General features: G+C 44.7%; 2 protein-coding genes across 6 annotated transcripts in view; one reads left to right on the top strand and one right to left on the bottom strand.

The window, feature by feature from the left end:
- LOC111142481 (haloacid dehalogenase like hydrolase domain containing 2) overlaps positions 1 to 10,252 on the top strand; it is a 34,581-nt gene extending 24,329 nt beyond the window's left edge. For 2 of the 5 annotated variants that reach the window (XM_022495680.1, XM_022495678.1), the window contains exons 5-7: positions 4,401 to 4,617; positions 4,961 to 5,024; positions 8,882 to 10,124. In XM_022495680.1, coding sequence (XP_022351388.1) covers positions 4,401 to 4,617; positions 4,961 to 5,024; positions 8,882 to 8,985 — 385 coding nt within the window. In that variant the 3' untranslated portion in view covers positions 8,986 to 10,124. Of the gene's footprint in view, positions 1 to 4,400; positions 4,618 to 4,960; positions 5,025 to 6,032; positions 7,738 to 8,881 lie in introns of those variants that run through there. The other 3 variants (XM_022495679.1, XM_022495682.1, XM_022495681.1) reach the window with 3 other exon arrangements.
- A 1,917-nt stretch (positions 10,253 to 12,169) lies between these two features.
- Positions 12,170 to 15,768, bottom strand: part of LOC111142605 (katanin catalytic subunit A1 like 2) — a 43,525-nt gene continuing 39,926 nt past the window's right edge. Inside the window, exon 15 of the mRNA XM_022495906.1 lies at positions 12,170 to 12,201. Within this exon, the coding sequence (XP_022351614.1) occupies positions 12,170 to 12,201 (32 nt within the window). The remainder of the gene's footprint in view (positions 12,202 to 15,768) is intronic.

Here is a 15,768-nt window from a genome sequence, read left to right as displayed (position 1 = left end):
AATCAGTGGGGAGATTCTTTTATGGTCAAGGCAGCTCTTGCTACTCCAAATAAAAGCTTCCAGTGAATAATTCACATAAATATATTATTATTGATTTTTTTTATTTGATGTATAACATGCATGGCAGGGTATACAAATTGTCAGTATATGACTCAGTGAAATTTTACACTTAGATATACCTGTGTAACCCCCTCTGTGATCAAGGACCAGAACATCTACAGCACCCTAGAAGGCTCCCTATCCCAGTCAACACTACACCTTCCTTACAGTCACCACTATGATTGCTGTCAGTGTTGCGGGTTCTTGATCTTTTTTTTTTTTTTTTTAAGATTTTATTTATTTATTTGACAGAGAGAGAGAGATCACAAGTAGGCAGAGAGGCAGGCAGAGAGAGAGAGGAAGCAGGCTCCCCGCTGAGCAGAGAGCCCGACGCGGGACTCGATCCCAGAACCCTGAGATCACGACCCGAGCCGAAGGCAGAGGCTCAACCCACTGAGCCACCCAGGCACCCGGTTCTTGATCTTCATATGAATGAAATCATATAATTGTAGCATATTTGTCTGCTTTTGAGATTAATCAAGTTGTTGCATGTAGCAATATAGTTTGTTGTTAGTGAGATTTTCCTTTGATATGTTTCATGATTTACTATCATTTTAATTTGGGCTTTTGGTAGTTTGTGTTTCTCAGGTTGACGGGTTTTAAATGTATTGAGTGTCAAGGCTTTGGTAGTCATCCAGTTTAATGGTTCTTAACCAGGGGCACTTTTGCTTCCCAGGGGACATTTGGTAATGTCTGGAGACATTTTTGGTTGTCAAAACTGGGGAAGAGGCTGCTGCTGTCATCCAGTGGGGAGAGACCAGGGGCGCTGCTAAACGTCCTATGCATATAGGACAGGCACCACAACAATGCATTTTCCAGCCCAAAGTATCACCCGTGCTGAGACTGAAAAAGCCCTGATCTGTTTCAGCCTCTTCATTTGATAAGAAACCAAGGCCCACAAATACGAAGTGATTTGCTGTTAGCTATTTTAAGTAGCAAGGATCCCATACTTCTGTATTTATGAAGAATAATAATTGCCATTATTGTCAGGCAGATACTGTGAAAAGGTTTGCATAGATCCTCTCTAGTCCTAGGAAGGTAAGCATCACTCCTCATGTCATTTATCAGGACCGAGACAGACGGAGCTTCATCCATTAATTCAGTAAACATTTGGTGAGAAGTGCCAGCGTTTTTTTTGTCTGTGTTTTGGAAGTCAGAGATAACAGCGATGAGTAAAACTGATGGGCATAGTGGAAATTATATTCTGGTGAGGAAGACAGACCAATCACAGTTGAGTAAGAATGATGAACTGTGGGAAGTGATACAAAGGGAAAAGGGTGATGAGAGAAGAGATCAGAGGCGAGGAAGAAGTCCACTTTACATATGAAGGTTGGAAATGCTTCTTCGTTGTGCTGATGTTGAAGCTGAGACCTGATGAATGAGCAGAAGACAGCTGTGTGAAAAACATGGGGAGCTGTGTCAGGAGGTGTCGGCTGAAGCACAAGAGAGTGGCATGGTTTTTAAGAAGTTGGAAGAGACTGCTGTATCTGGCACATGACCATCGACTGAGAAGGTGACTTAAGACTGGAGATGTAGGTTGCAGTGAGGACTTCAGGTTTTATACTATTTGCAGTGAGAAGTTGTTGAGGGCTTCCGAGTGGGGGAGGGATGTGATCCCATCTGTACTTTTAAAACTCCCATATTGCCTATACAATGGCTTGGAAGAATGGAGCAAGAATAGAAAGCAGGAAGGTTGGTTGGGAGACCGTTGCAGAAGTTCAGGAAAGGAGGGAGACAGTTTTGAGATATTTTAATTTTTGTTTTGGAATTGGAAATTACTGGATATGTTAATGAGTAGGGGTGAAGGGGGATGGGTGAAAGGGATAGGTCGAGGATGGCTCCTAGGTGTCTGGTTTGAGGACCTGGGTGAATATATTGGGTGGGAGAGATTGGGGCATGGTTTTGGGGGGAGCAGAAAGGAAGGGACTCCCTAGTTTGATGTTGGACATATAGGAAAGGTCTGACAATCATTTAAGCTGCCATGTGATCTCATTTCCATATGCTCCATCTTCCATGGAAATGATGAAAAGTTGATTGTTTTCCTAGAAAAGTTATTTAGAAAGACAGTATAGTGCATTTGGAAGAGGACTCGATTGGTTTTCAGATGTTCTCTGGGTTATAGTTCTCCTTGGTGGTGTAGTCGATCATGGCCAACATCTCCAGATGATCTCTTCATCCAACGTCAGGGCGTGTTGGACCTGATGTTCCTTGAGGTCCCTTTCAGCAGAGTTTTGTAGCTGTAAATGTGAGTTATCCCCTTAGCTTTCCTCTCACTGCTCTGCCTAAGATTTCTGTGTTGTGGCCCTGCTTAGCTAGGGCATGTTACAGGTTTTTTACTTTGCCTACATAGGATTTGCAGCCAGAGATATTTGAATCAGGCCTTCTTTGTGCCTTTTCCTTCCCCTTATTTCTTGAACCTCAGTGGTTTTATAGTGAGATACAGACAGAAAATTGTCAGACTTCCTGCTAATGCATTCTTTGTTATAGCAAAAGCAACTGACCCTTTGCGGCCCTGTCTAGGAAGTGTAAAAATACTCGAAGTATTGGCGTGTCTATTTTTTATATTTTTAAAAATGTTTAACTATAAAAGATCTTCTAATCTGTGTTCTAGAACACGTTTATTTTTCAGTCCATCCTGAATATGGCTCGGCTCTCCAAAGATTCGGTAAAGCCCATGTTGTGCACAGAAGGAAGGTAGAAGCAGGAACCACTTCCCTGAGAGATGCGTGTCCTCTCCAGCCTCGTAGAGAACCTGTTCCCATTTAGAGAAATGTGGAGGAACCCGCAGTTTCAGCCCTTCCAGGGAAGGCACTGAAGTACTGCCTGGGAATTAAAGTACACACATCAACCAAGCTGATAAGTCTTATCCCCAGTTAATATATAATAAAATATTAACAAAGCTAAATCAAATGAGTTTTTAGTTTAGCTATATAAGTGGAAAGCAATTTTGAGGTTTGTTGCATAAAGAATTCCAGTTCCGTGGTAGAGTAGCAAATAAATGGGATTGGGGGTGGGGTGACAAGAAGTGGGGCTAGATAAATCAACCAGTATTATCTCACTGTTAACAGCAGTGGTTCTTTAAGGCCAACATATTGGCTTTGTCAGGTTTCCTAACAGTTGGATTTCAGGATCTGCTTTAAGAAGTTAATTTGTATGAATGTTAGTGAATACATTTGAAGGATCTATCCTGTGCTGTGAGCAATTCGTAGTAACTAACAATAAGGCCCTGTAATAGTCCAGTATTGGTTTTTACTTAATAAAATATTTAATCATAAATGTCTGAATTCTGCATCTCCCACAGGAAGGCATTTTTGTGCCCACTGACAAGAATAATTTAGCAGTTTCATAGTTGAGCGCTTAATTACTCATAATTGTGAAGGGTAAGATGTGATGAATTCCTCCTCGATGGACATACTAAATATTTTAACTAAGGAGATGACTTAAAGTAAATCAGGCTAGTGAGATCCTTTATTACACTGGTTAAAAGCAGTTGAAGAAATCTATCCTGTCCCGAATTCCATTAGAGGAGAGTATGTGCATGGCTGTTTTCTGCCCTGTGACTGCGGGCGGTGCTGTTGGGATGGGCGGCAGGTGTTTGGGGATGGGGGTTAGCTCTCTGTGGAGTTTGGGTCTCAAACTCCGGGTTGCCCTTCCCATCGGTCTCAGGCATTTGTCCTATGTCGGGACAAAGGAAGGGACTTGACAGCATGGGCTTTCCCTTAAGCCTCACTGGTGTGTTCTTCAGGGAGGATGGCTTGAAGCAGTCGAAGGTAGGATGAAAAGGTAAAAGTACAAGAGAAAGTGTTTGTGAAATGGTCTTCTGAATTTCTGACTGAAGAAGAAACTCACATCTTGGAGTAGAAGAAGAGGAATGCAGGTATTTCCGGCGTTAGCGAGACCATCCGTGCAGCAACAGTTGTCTCATGTTGGAAAAGGCTCCAGAGCCTCCTGCTTGCCATTAGGGAAGGCTGAAACAACCTATCTCGTTAAGTTAAGCTTCTTCCCTCGAGTGTCTTATTTAGCTTTACTTCTCTTCATTCTCTTTCCCTGGTGATTCGGGTAAAGTGTCTGAAACCGCTAAAGGTAAAGGTTGAAGCAATCCCAAATTTAATAATCTATCACCTTTCTTTCGTGTATCTGAGTGTAATTCCCAGCAGTTCTTGCGAATTCATTAGAAGACAGCAAGTCATTAAAAGTTAATAAGAAACTGTTTGTTTCCGTGAGTGTGAATAAAACCACTTTGTGAGCCTGACATGCTTTTCCAGTTTCTTAGCCACTTTCCATTTTCTCTGTCTCCCTAGCTTACTCCTGGATGGGGCCCCTCTGATAGCAATCCACAAAGCCAGGTATTACAAGAGGAAAGACGGCCTCGCCCTGGGGCCTGGACCATTCGTGACAGCTCTGGAGTATGCCACAGACACCAAAGCCACAGTCGTGGGAAAACCAGAGAAGACGTTCTTTTTGGAAGCATTGCGGGGCACTGGCTGTGAACCTGAGGAGGCCGTCATGATAGGAGATGTAAGTAGAGAAGCCCAGGAAATGGCCAGAGCTTACCCGTCTGCAGGCTAGAGCCAGCTTCGCTACACTGCTTTTTTTTTTGTTGTTGTTGTTTTTGTTGTTTTTTTTTTTAAAACGATTTTATTTATTTATTTGAGAAAGAGAGAGATCAAAGAAACAGAGAGGCAGGCAGAGACAGGTGGGGAAGCAGGCTCCCCGCCAAGCAGAGAGCCCGATGTGGGGCTTGATCTCAGGACCCTGAGATCATGTCCCGAGTCGAAGGCAGAGGCCTAACCCACTGAGCCACCCAAGCACCCCTCTCTTGTATTTTTTTGAACTAAATGCTTTCTTTATCCTTTTCTAGGATTGCAGGGATGATGTCGGTGGGGCTCAGAATGTTGGCATGCTGGGTATCTTAGTAAAAACTGGTATGTATCTTCTGCATTAAGCCTTCTCTCAAATAGGATGGTAAAACACACAGTTGCTTAAAGAACAGTCTTTGCAGAAATGACAAAGCCCACTGAGCACTTTAATTCTCTTTCTGCCTCAAAGCAAAAATAAAAGGGGCTCAGGATCTCAGGGAAAGACATTGTGGGAGGGCCCATGCTGCATAAAAATTGAAAGATCAGAGAGAATTCAGAGGTTATATTAAAACTTACCCAGAGATAACTGTGCTGGTTGACAATTACTATTTATATGATTTTCTTGATACACAAATCACCACATTGGAATGGACCAAAGTTGACTGATTTGGGGATGTTCTATAAAAGTATCTTTTTTTTTTTTTTTTTGGTGCCAGCAAAAGATAAAGTTGGTCTCCTTAGGAACTTGTGGGCTAAGTGATCTGATACTTTCTGTTAACACTTGTATTTTTTTTAAAAAATCACACAAAGAACTTTTACTTACTATTTTAGGAATTATTTCCTATACCCAAAGTAGGTATACTCTTTGTGGCCCTTCAGAGTAAACTGAAGACAGGAACTTCCTGGGGAGGACTCAACTAATATGGTATTATGACGACAGAGGACCCAGTAGTGTGCTGGGTCCTGGCCCCAGTCTGCAGTGAGTGGACTTCATAGAATGCCCAGGTTCATAGAATGCTAGCGGAACCATTTAAGAGGCTGTTCCTACGAAGGAAGATTTAAACAAAGTCTCAGAAGAGCCACAGCTTGGACATTTTTTAGAAAAAGTACATTTACTCCCAACTGACATATATTCAAGAAAATGCGGTTGCATAAAAGCTATTTTAAATTTAAAAGTAGAAACTGGCAAGCATAGCTACAGCTAGCATTGAAGAAGCAGCATTTGGCAGGGCCCTGTGTGAACGGAGTACAGGCTATGCCAGGATTCTGGAGGGAGTCCTGCGAGCCTTGCAGATAGGGACTCATCTTTCCAGAGTGAACAGGGTGTTTGTTTATACTTCTCAAAATGCTCAGCAGCCTCCTGCGAACATGACTGCCCTTTGATGTAAGCAAAAAAGAGGAAGTACCAAGAAAGAAAAAGTCCAGAAAAGTCATCGCACTCATGGTCCCTCCCTGTATCCTAATTTTCAAGTTCCTGCCATTCACTGTTTTATTTCCTGGTCACTGAGGAAATCTCCAGATAAGTATTTCTCCTCTTGTCTATTACCCCTGCGAACATTTTCTCTCCTCAATTCACATCATTAAGGATTTATACTAAGTATGAAAACCCCCTATGCCAGTGTCTTGTGGGCCCTGCTTCCTCTGCCATGGCTGGCTTCTGTTGGTTGTCCCTTCTTTCCTGACTGGCAGTTGGTTGTGGTCAGCCTGTCACGGAGCCATCTAGTTGGTCTTAGAGAAGCCAGCAGCAGAACACGACCGAATTGAAAATGTATAGCCAGTAAACAGCAAGTCCAGTCCAGGGAAATAGGCCCATTTGTACTGTTCATGTCTGGTCAGAAACAAGCCCAAGTAAGCCCACTGTTCTAAAAGCACACAAAATGGCTAGCTCTGTTGGTGATTTTGAAATCCATGCATTGGAACAAATACTACGCTCCCCAGTGTTGAAAATGATCACAAAGGTGTTAATCTATCCCATAATAAGTGCTTCTTACGGATGGTCTTGAGCAATTCTGTTTCTCAGTGAGTGGCACCTGGTGGAAGCTCAGTATGCATTTGCCCAACGATGTTATTAAAGATTTGTGACTAGTCCTGCCCAGAATGTATTTGCTTAGCATGTAAAACAGTCACCTAGAAAAGGTGGGGTCACTCTTGATCTAATATCCTCGAAATGGCTTCCTGTACTCTTCCAGGAATTCATCCATCCAGGAGAGCACAGACTGCCACAGTGAGTGAGGCAGGCGTGAGTGCTGGTGGCCTGCTTTGTTCACGCGGCCCACATCAGTGAGCACCTGCTGCATGCCAGCCACCATTTGAGGTGCTGGAGCTACCACACACGTCTGTAAGCCACTGTGTCGGTGAGGACTTTGTAGAAGCCCCCACCTGCACAGCCAGATGGCAAGAGCATTCTGCAAGCCCTTAACTCCGTGGCTAAGAAACTTGACTTTCACATATGCGCCCTTATGCCACTGGATCCGGGAAGTAGGTGGTATGGTAGAGCAGTAGTCAGTGACTTCTGTTTGAAACCAAGTAGAAATGTGGCAAGAGTTTGTACTTAATGGAATTTAAGGTTGAGGAAGAACTAGCCCCAGAGTTTTCTGTGTGGCTCCTACCGCGGACAGGTGCCTAGATGAGGTGAATGAGGCCGGTGTTTGTTCGCTTTGTACATTTGATGCTGGCTCGGGGCCTATAGGGAATTCACAGTTAGTAAGACAAAGCAGAAAATATTTTCACCACAGCGCAGAGGTGTGGAACAGGACTTTCAGGCTTTCTGTTTGCTGAGCAAAGCCTCATAAAGAGGTAGTTAATGGAGAATGGCGGGAACTGTAGGAATGGTGGGTCTGTTGTTAGGGGAGCTGGATTCAGGCAGAGAGTGCTGGAGAATGCAGAGGGTTAAATGGGAGAGATCAAAGGAAAAGGGATGAGAGAGCAAAGAGAAGGGGAAAGTGCAGAGGTAGCCCCAGGGGCTACAGGGCACTTGGCCTTGTTCCCCAGGGCCTCAGTTGAAGCAGTGTTCCGCCCTTCCTTCCTCCTCCCTCCCTTCTCCCATTTTCCCTCCTTCCAGCCTTCCTTCCTCCCTCTCTTCCTTCTTTGCATTCTTAAAGAAATTGTGGAATGCTCACCTCGTGTTAGTCATTATGTTCAGTGCTGGGAATGAATACATTGGGGAAAATAACAGATATGGTCCCTACTCTGAGAGAACTCACAGTCTTAGGTGAGAGACAGACATTAAGCAAATAAATACATGAATCGCAACGCACTATAAATGTGGAGGCAAAGAACAGGGTGCTAGGGGAGAGGCAGGGAGGAGATGTAACCGGAATGGAAATATGAAATTCGACCCGAAGCGTGCGGGAGGTGATGAGTGGGGTGAGAAGACTGTTGCCAGCAAAGGGGACAGCAGGTGTGAAGGTCCTGAAAGAGCCAGGTGCCGTCTAGGACTGCGGTCTTGTGAAGGTGGCACGCGCTGAGGTTGGAGGGATGCTGGGCCACATGACAAAGGGCAGTGGTAGGGATTTGGGTTCTTTCTGAAGGGCCTTGGGACCCATTAAGGGTGTTTAAATAGGGACCATGCATCATCCGACTTAAACATTTGTAAAGCTGCCCGTGACTACTGTGTGGAAGGGTTCCTCTCTGTGCTGAGGTCTTTGGTTATGTGTCCCACATTCCAGAGCCCAGGGAGACTGAGCCAGTGCACCTGCTGGGTGCGTCGTCCTACTGAGCCAGGGCTGTGTGCCTTCGTCTCTTTCTGTCCCCACCCCTGGGTGCTCTCAGGGTCCCTAGGTGGCAGCACGTGCTGTCTCCAGTCTCTCTTGGGAGCTGATAAGTCTTCCTCCCTGTCCTGTCCTGGCTTCCATTGAAAAGCATTGCTTCAGTCTCCATTCCTATCTTTAGGGCTGGTGGGGAAGAAAATGATTTCCCCAGCTGTGGAGATCTGAAGGAAACCTTAGCGGCCAGGTGTCCTGGCCCCTGCGACTGTCCATTATGAAGGACCGGAGTCCTGGGGGAAGATGCTGGACGTGATATTGCTTTGAACTGCCTCATTGCAGCCAAAAGCTTCTCTAAGAGATGGTTTGGGAGATGGGGAGCCCCTGGTTCTCCAGTACTCGCCAGGGTGTTTCGGAGGTGGCCCCGGTGCTCACGGGACGTGATGAATGTGGCTTTCTAGCAGTAGCCTTTGTTCACTGGCTCTCCTTTCATTTCAGGGAAATACCGAGCAGCAGATGAAGAAAAAATTAATCCGCCTCCTTACTTAACTTGCGAGAGCTTCCCTCATGCCGTGGACCACATTCTGCAGCATCTCCTGTGATCCTTTACATCAGTCAGAAGCAGCCGGAGACGCAGCTGTTCGTTGTCCGGAACGAATCCCTCCCCGGGTCCGTTTCAGCCCAGGCAGGCACAGAGCAGCACTCCTCTGCTGTGCAGTAATTAGAAAGAAAGGTATCAAATCGCAGGCAGGCACTACGCCTCGTGTATCTCTTTTGTTTTATTTTGTAAAAGAAGATGAGACCCAGAGAAAGGGAAAGCCAAGATTTTATGCCATTCCTCTTAAAATATTCATCAGGCCGGCAGGGCTGGGAGGGAGAGCCTCCTGTGGGGCATCACGTTCTCTGCTGCCTCCTCACTGGTCCGCTGGGAGGGGGGAGTGTTCCAAGTGTGAAGGAGATTGAATGGCATTTTTTAAATTATAAAATAATGTTTTGGAAAGTGCATTTCAGCTGTAGTTTTAATATTGAGTTCAACTGTGAAATCCGTCAGAAGTGCCAAGTGGAGTACAAGTGAAAGCGGCAAAATAAATTGTCCTTTAGCCCAAGTGATCAAGTGAATTTGCCTTAACGAATATTGAAGACTAGATTATCTACCGTATTATTCCCAGCACGGGTGACTTCTTTTTCTCTTCATTAGCCAGAGATGACTAATTTAAATTTAGAACCTGATTTTAATTTAAAATAATATTTCCATTAATAACCTATTCATTGCAGATGCCTATTATACTGTGTAACAGTTGTTTTGGAAATTTTATGTAAAATTAAAACTATCAGTATTTTACAGATGTTTTAATTAGACATTGTTATTAACAGGAACAGTGCAGAAACTAAAATCAAGCCTTTAATGTCTTATAGACCATGCATTTTTGAAGTTAGTGTCCACCGGGGTCCTATTAACTGTACATTTGCAAGATTTCATTATTTTTGCCTCTGACACTATGGGAAAAATCTTTCAGAAGCTATTGGGACAGATTCAAGCTTTTATGTACTTGGTTACTACAGCTGTAAAATGAAATCTCGTCTTGTAGCCTGGATTATTCTTCTCATGTTAAACCCACCAAAATGAAGGGACCTAAGTAGGTAATGATTTTCCTCGTGCATTTGCATACTGTGATCATCCTGGGTCTTTGCAATTGTTTTACAGGGCTCTTGGGCATTGAATTATTAGCATGTAATTGTGTATCACTGTGGTGTTCACCTTATTGAAGCGCGCGCTGATGTTAATGAGCTTCGGGCTTTGATGCTTGTTTAGAGATCAGCCTGGTCTTGGATGGCAGGGGCAGAGCTAAATAAATGGCAGCCCCTCTCCTTCTGGTGGTTTGGTGATGGCTCGGTTCTTGTTTTTGCAGATGCCCTGACTTTGTACTTAACACAGCCTAGAGCGCAAAGGACAGCATGATAGGACGGCCACCACCAATCGGAGGCACGAGTGGAATGGCCAGGAGCATGGGTTTGGGGGCCTCGCTAGCAGTTAACTAGCTCTGTAGTTGTGTGTGTAAAATGGAGACCGTGACAGCACCCACCACACAGGCTTGTCATGAGGGTTAAATGTGTGACCAGCCTAGTAAGTGCGGAGAGTAGAATTGGCCAAATGCTGAGGACCACCTTCTGCAGCATCTTCGAAGCACATTGTGTCTTCGGCGCCGATGAGGAGGCAGACATAGTGGCACTGTCCACACTGAATAATCTGATAAATCTTGATAGAATTCATCTCCACAGTCAGTTCAATAGGGGAGGTCTTCCTGAGGATTAAGAAAAGGAGATGCTACTCCATTGCACGCAGAGGCATGGTCAGCTGGGCGTGCGGCTGGAGTGTGCTGCCTGGTGCTGATGGCTGCGCTCCATTTGCCCGGGACTGGTTACCTGGCCGCCTGGCTCAGTGATGCCTTGACTCAAGCACCACTGAGTAGCGTTTGCTGGTTGCTACGTGCTAAGTGCCACGCTAGGAAATAATCGAGTGTGTAAGGGAAGGATTTTGCCCTGAGGACCCTCACTAGTGGAGGAGCTAGGGAGAGCGTACAAGATGCTCTTAACACTCCAGGGCCTGCTCTGTGATGTCCACCTGACTGCAGGTGGAACGAGCACTTGTTAGATGATGCCTCGATCTCCACATGTCCCTTCTCCCCCGAGACAGGACTGTGGCCTCGGTCCCCATGTGTCCCTTCTCCCCCAACACAGGACTGTGGCTCATTCTTTTTTATATCTCCTGCAACACAGATAGTTGGTTACTCAGATGGTTCTCAAACCAATACAAACTAGCTGTAAATAATACAGGAATTTACTGTCAGAAGGTAGAACTGGGAGTAGGGAGGAGAAGACTGGTTACCCATAGGGGAGGCCCCATTAGACACTCAGAAATAATGAATCTGATGCTTTAGAGACAGGTTAGAGCTAAAGCAAAGTAGACATCACTGATGTGTCAGGAGTCAAACAAGGGCAGGAAGAGGTAAGACCACGTGAGCATAAGGTCCCGGGCCAAGAGAAAATGGCTTCTTTCCTGCATTCTAGTTTGGCCGTATTGGGCCATTAAAATCTTTGTTTCTTGTTTTATTTAACAAGCATTATGTAGGGCTTGTTAACTGACCTGTCCACAGTGAGGTTCATGAGGATAAATGAAAATCTGGTTTTAGATCCAGGTTACTATAAACATTCCCAGCATAGCTGGTTGGTCTGCTGTGGGCCTCATGGAGGAGATTTAATAACTGAAGTCCCCAAAAGACTTCGTTTTTCCAGCCATCCCATTTAAAGGGCTTTCTTCAATGGTATGACCTTGAGGGCAGTGTTTGCATCAGTTTTACTATAATCCTCTCCTAGGCCCAGAAAAGGGACCAAGCGCCATTTGGGGACGAGAAAGGGCAGTAAGGAACACTCAGTGTCAGGAGAAGATTACTGAGCATCTGCCAGAAGCCAGGTGTGTGCTGGGTGTGGAAGAAGGCGGAACACCAGTCCAGTGGTAGAGACCGATGGCTGCCCCACTGCTGCACTCTCCTCCCTCCAAAACTGGCTGGTTTTGCTCTAGCTCTTCTGCCTACTGTCCTGCATCTGTTGGAGCTGATCGGGAACACTGAGCACTTGTAGCCATGGATGTCAGAAACTCCCTCGGAAGGATAGTGTCATCACCTCGCTCTCAACCCCACGTTCAAAAATTACTGTACCACATTGGACCAGGAAGTCAGAAACACACCTGTATGTGTTGTGTTCATCTGCTTTGAGATCAGTGGTGGTTCACGTAGGATGAAACTGAAATCCTTGGGCCTCTACAGTAAGGAATTTTTTAAAGTGCACTGGTCTCTTTTCCCCGAAACACTTTGCCTAGAACAGCAGAATCCCTTTCTCATATCAGCGGTTGCTTGCGTAAAGCCACTTTTGTGTTACCAGGTTCCTTTGACGTAGTCCCAAAAACTTTCCTTCGGCATAAATGCATAGGACCTTTTCTGACTTTGTCATGCCAGCCATCAAGGCCGACTACCCCACAGCATGCCGCTCTCTCTAAGGGACAACCAAACAAGACACCAGAGCACCAGAAATCATTTATCATTTAAGTTCTGTATCTGTTAAAATCCAGCAATTTTGAATATCTTACTCTTTTCAGTGCCCACCTTCACGTCCTACCCATCGCAACTCCTGTTTGTTTCACCAGCTAGTGTGCCCGAGAAAACCAAATTATGAAACACCAACTGTGGGTAAAGTAAAAGGTGTGTTGTGTAAGTGCTCTCAGAGAAGAGGTCGAGTGCAGTGACCTAAGTGCTTTGGAACAGTCATCACAGCTTCTTGCGTGGGAAGCAGACACAGCGCTCCATCGTCAAGAATGTTGGCTTCATTCACTGGCAGTGATAAAAGTATCACAGCCCTGGGGCTAACATTTTGGGTGCAAGACGCTAAAACGTACGCACAACTTTGTAACACAATAGCTGTATGGCTCCATGAAGGACGAAAAACGAGGGAGGGCCTTATTTTAGATAAGTAGATTACAGTCCAGTAGGTAAGTAGAAGTCCACCAGGCTCTTGATGATGACCTGAATGAAATGCAGGGACAGGCCTTGAATCCTAATGTAGATACTTAGCCGTAGTGGCCAACATCTGGGTATCAGGAGATCTCAAATGCAGATCAGTTACTATAGGTTTTCCTAGGAAGACTGAAAGATCGGCAGTGTTGGGTCCCAGTGTCTAAGTTGTGGGAGCTGCACCACTGCTGTGTCGTTCAGGTAGTCTCACCCTCCATCATAGCCCCTCCTCTTCCTTGTCCTATACCCAGCTTACTTACCTGTGTTCTACAGGCATTGTGACTTCTGCTTTAGGAGAAAGTGTACCACATGTTGGATGAAGTTACATTTTCCTCTGAAAATAGGCCAGGTTCCTATATCCCTATAAACTTAGATGTACTTCTGATCTACTTTTTAAATAATAGAGGCTCTAAACATAAACTAATCATATGTCTTGGTTGGTCTCTCTTTCTCAGAGCCCCACTAAAATCAAAGTAAAGGAATAAAGAAGGTATAAACTCACAAGGAGAACCCACAAGAGGAGAGATGGGCACAAGTGGATGAGAGGGTACAATAATTTGAAGGATGGAACATGGATAGGTTGTTGATAACAAAAATCCATGCAAAGAAAGACAACCAAAACTCATCCTGTAGAAACTCAAAGATTGAAGTCTTGGAGACTAGGTAGAGAGAGGTGAGGTGTGAGGTAGGAGTGAGATTTGAAGCTGGTAAACAAAATGGTTGGAATCCCAGGAAACATGAAAGTGAAGGCCTTGGGGACAACGGGCGTGGTAGCGAGCCAGGATGAGCTACAGGGCTGCAAATGGGGGCTAGGTACATCTCTGCTTATTCTATCAAGGTTCATGGTTCCTTTCCCCTTAAAACACCAGGACCAGAGGATATGGGAATGCAATTGGCAGTGAAACATGAAAGTGAAGGCTTTGGGGACAACGGGCATGGTAGCGAGCCAGGATGAGCTACAGGGCTGCAAATGGGGGCTAGGTACATCTCTGTTTGTTCTATCAAGGTTCTTGGTTCCTTTCCCCTTAAAACACCAGGACCAGCGGATATGGGAATGCAATTGACAGTCTATCTGATACTGGCAAGGCACTTACTAATTCCTGGGAAGACAAAACCAACATATAAAGGAATTGTAATTTTGATTCACTAGGGGCTCTGCGTGAACAGTACACATTCCCACAGAAACACCGATTATTGGGTAAACGTAAAATCATAATTATTTGGTGATGATGGAAACACAGCAGAGGGATGAAAGAGCTACATTTCATTTCATCCAAAGCAGGAAGTCATTAGATAGTGTATAAAATGGATAAAGGAGTCAATGAAATACAGCATGACTCACAAACATACTTGAGTTATTATTTGGAGACATATTTTCCAAGGGAAAGAGGAGGACTGAATATGCAATTGAAGTAAATGGAAGTATTACGAAGATGAACTTGAAGATTGTCAGGAGGAATGGAGGAAGGATGTGGGGGTGTGTCAGGTACATAGTCAGCTGTGTGTGGGGTTGTGTGTATTTGCTGTGAGGGATGGCAAAACCATGCTTACGCTGACTGGAATAAGGAAAGAGCAGTAAGCTAAAAGGGGCCAAACATTGTTACAAAGCTTTTATCCAAAGGGGCTTTGCCCCTTTACCTGTTCACTTTCAAGTACACACACACAAACATACCTACTTCTAATCACAACAAGTTAGCAACAACAATTGAGGTTCCATCCAATTGAGATTTTATGAAATCAGAAAGGATGGTAGTGGCCACAAGTGGATGGACTAATGGCAGCAAGAAATACCCACTAACAACCTGACAAAGAAAATGACCCTGGGATAGTGACCTGAGCTGAGGCTGGTTCAGTTGGCTAAGCAACTGCCTTCAGCTCAGGTCACTATCCCAGGGTTCTGAGATTGAGTCCTGCATCGGGCTCCCTGCTTAGCGGGGAACCTGCTTCTCCCTCTGCCTGCCATTCCCCCTGCTTGTGCTTCTCTCTCTCTGTCAAATAAAATCTTTAAAAAGAACAGAAAGAGGGAGGAAGAAAAGAAAGGAAAGAGAAAGTAAAGGAAGGAAAGAAAAGAGGAAAGGAAGGAAAGAGGGAAGGGAAAGAAGGGAAGGAAAGAAAAAATGAAAAGGGAAGGAAAGGGCACCTGGGTGGCTCAGTGGGTTAAAGCCTATGCCTTTGGCTCGGGTCATGATCCCAGGGTTCTGGGATCGAGCCCCACATTGGGCTCTCTGCTCAGCAGGGAGCTGCTTCCTCCTCTCTCTCTCTCTGCCTGCCTCTCTGCCTACTTGTGATCTCTCTCTGTCATATAAACAAATAAACTCTTTTTTTAAAAAGGGGGGAGGAAAGAAAAGGAAAAGGGGAAAGAAAAAAGGAAGGAAAGAAAGAAAATGAAGGAAGGGAGGAAAAGAAGAAAAAGGAAGAAAAGAAAGGGAGGGAGGGAGGGAGGAAGGAAAAAATGACCCCCAAACACGGGAAGCAGATGTCTGAGACCATTTAGAGATGTCTACATCTAGGGTAATGCTGGTGTTGGATATTATAAGACTTTCATGATCATGAAGAAGCTTAAGTTGAGCATATACTAAGATGAAATGTCTTTTTTATTTTTAATTTGTTATATATGGTGTATTTTCTGTTTGACTACATTACCCATGAAATGGCATTTTTAAAAGGCATTTCAGAATATTCTCAAAATAATCAGTACCCCCCAAATGCTTTGTTTTTGTTTAAAATTAGGATAAAGTCCTTTGGAATGTTTAGCTATCCAAAATACCCCTTTTCCTGCAAGTTTTTCTTCAGGGAGGAGTGTGCCTTGCAGAGGGATGA

The sequence above is a fragment of the Enhydra lutris genome, unplaced genomic scaffold, assembly GCF_002288905.1.
Source record: "Enhydra lutris kenyoni isolate GAN:26980312 unplaced genomic scaffold, ASM228890v2 scaffoldscaffold8, whole genome shotgun sequence".
NCBI classification, from domain to species: domain Eukaryota; kingdom Metazoa; phylum Chordata; class Mammalia; order Carnivora; family Mustelidae; genus Enhydra; species Enhydra lutris.
Note: the sequence above shows the minus strand (reverse complement) of the source record. Positions and strands in the feature narration are given on the sequence as shown.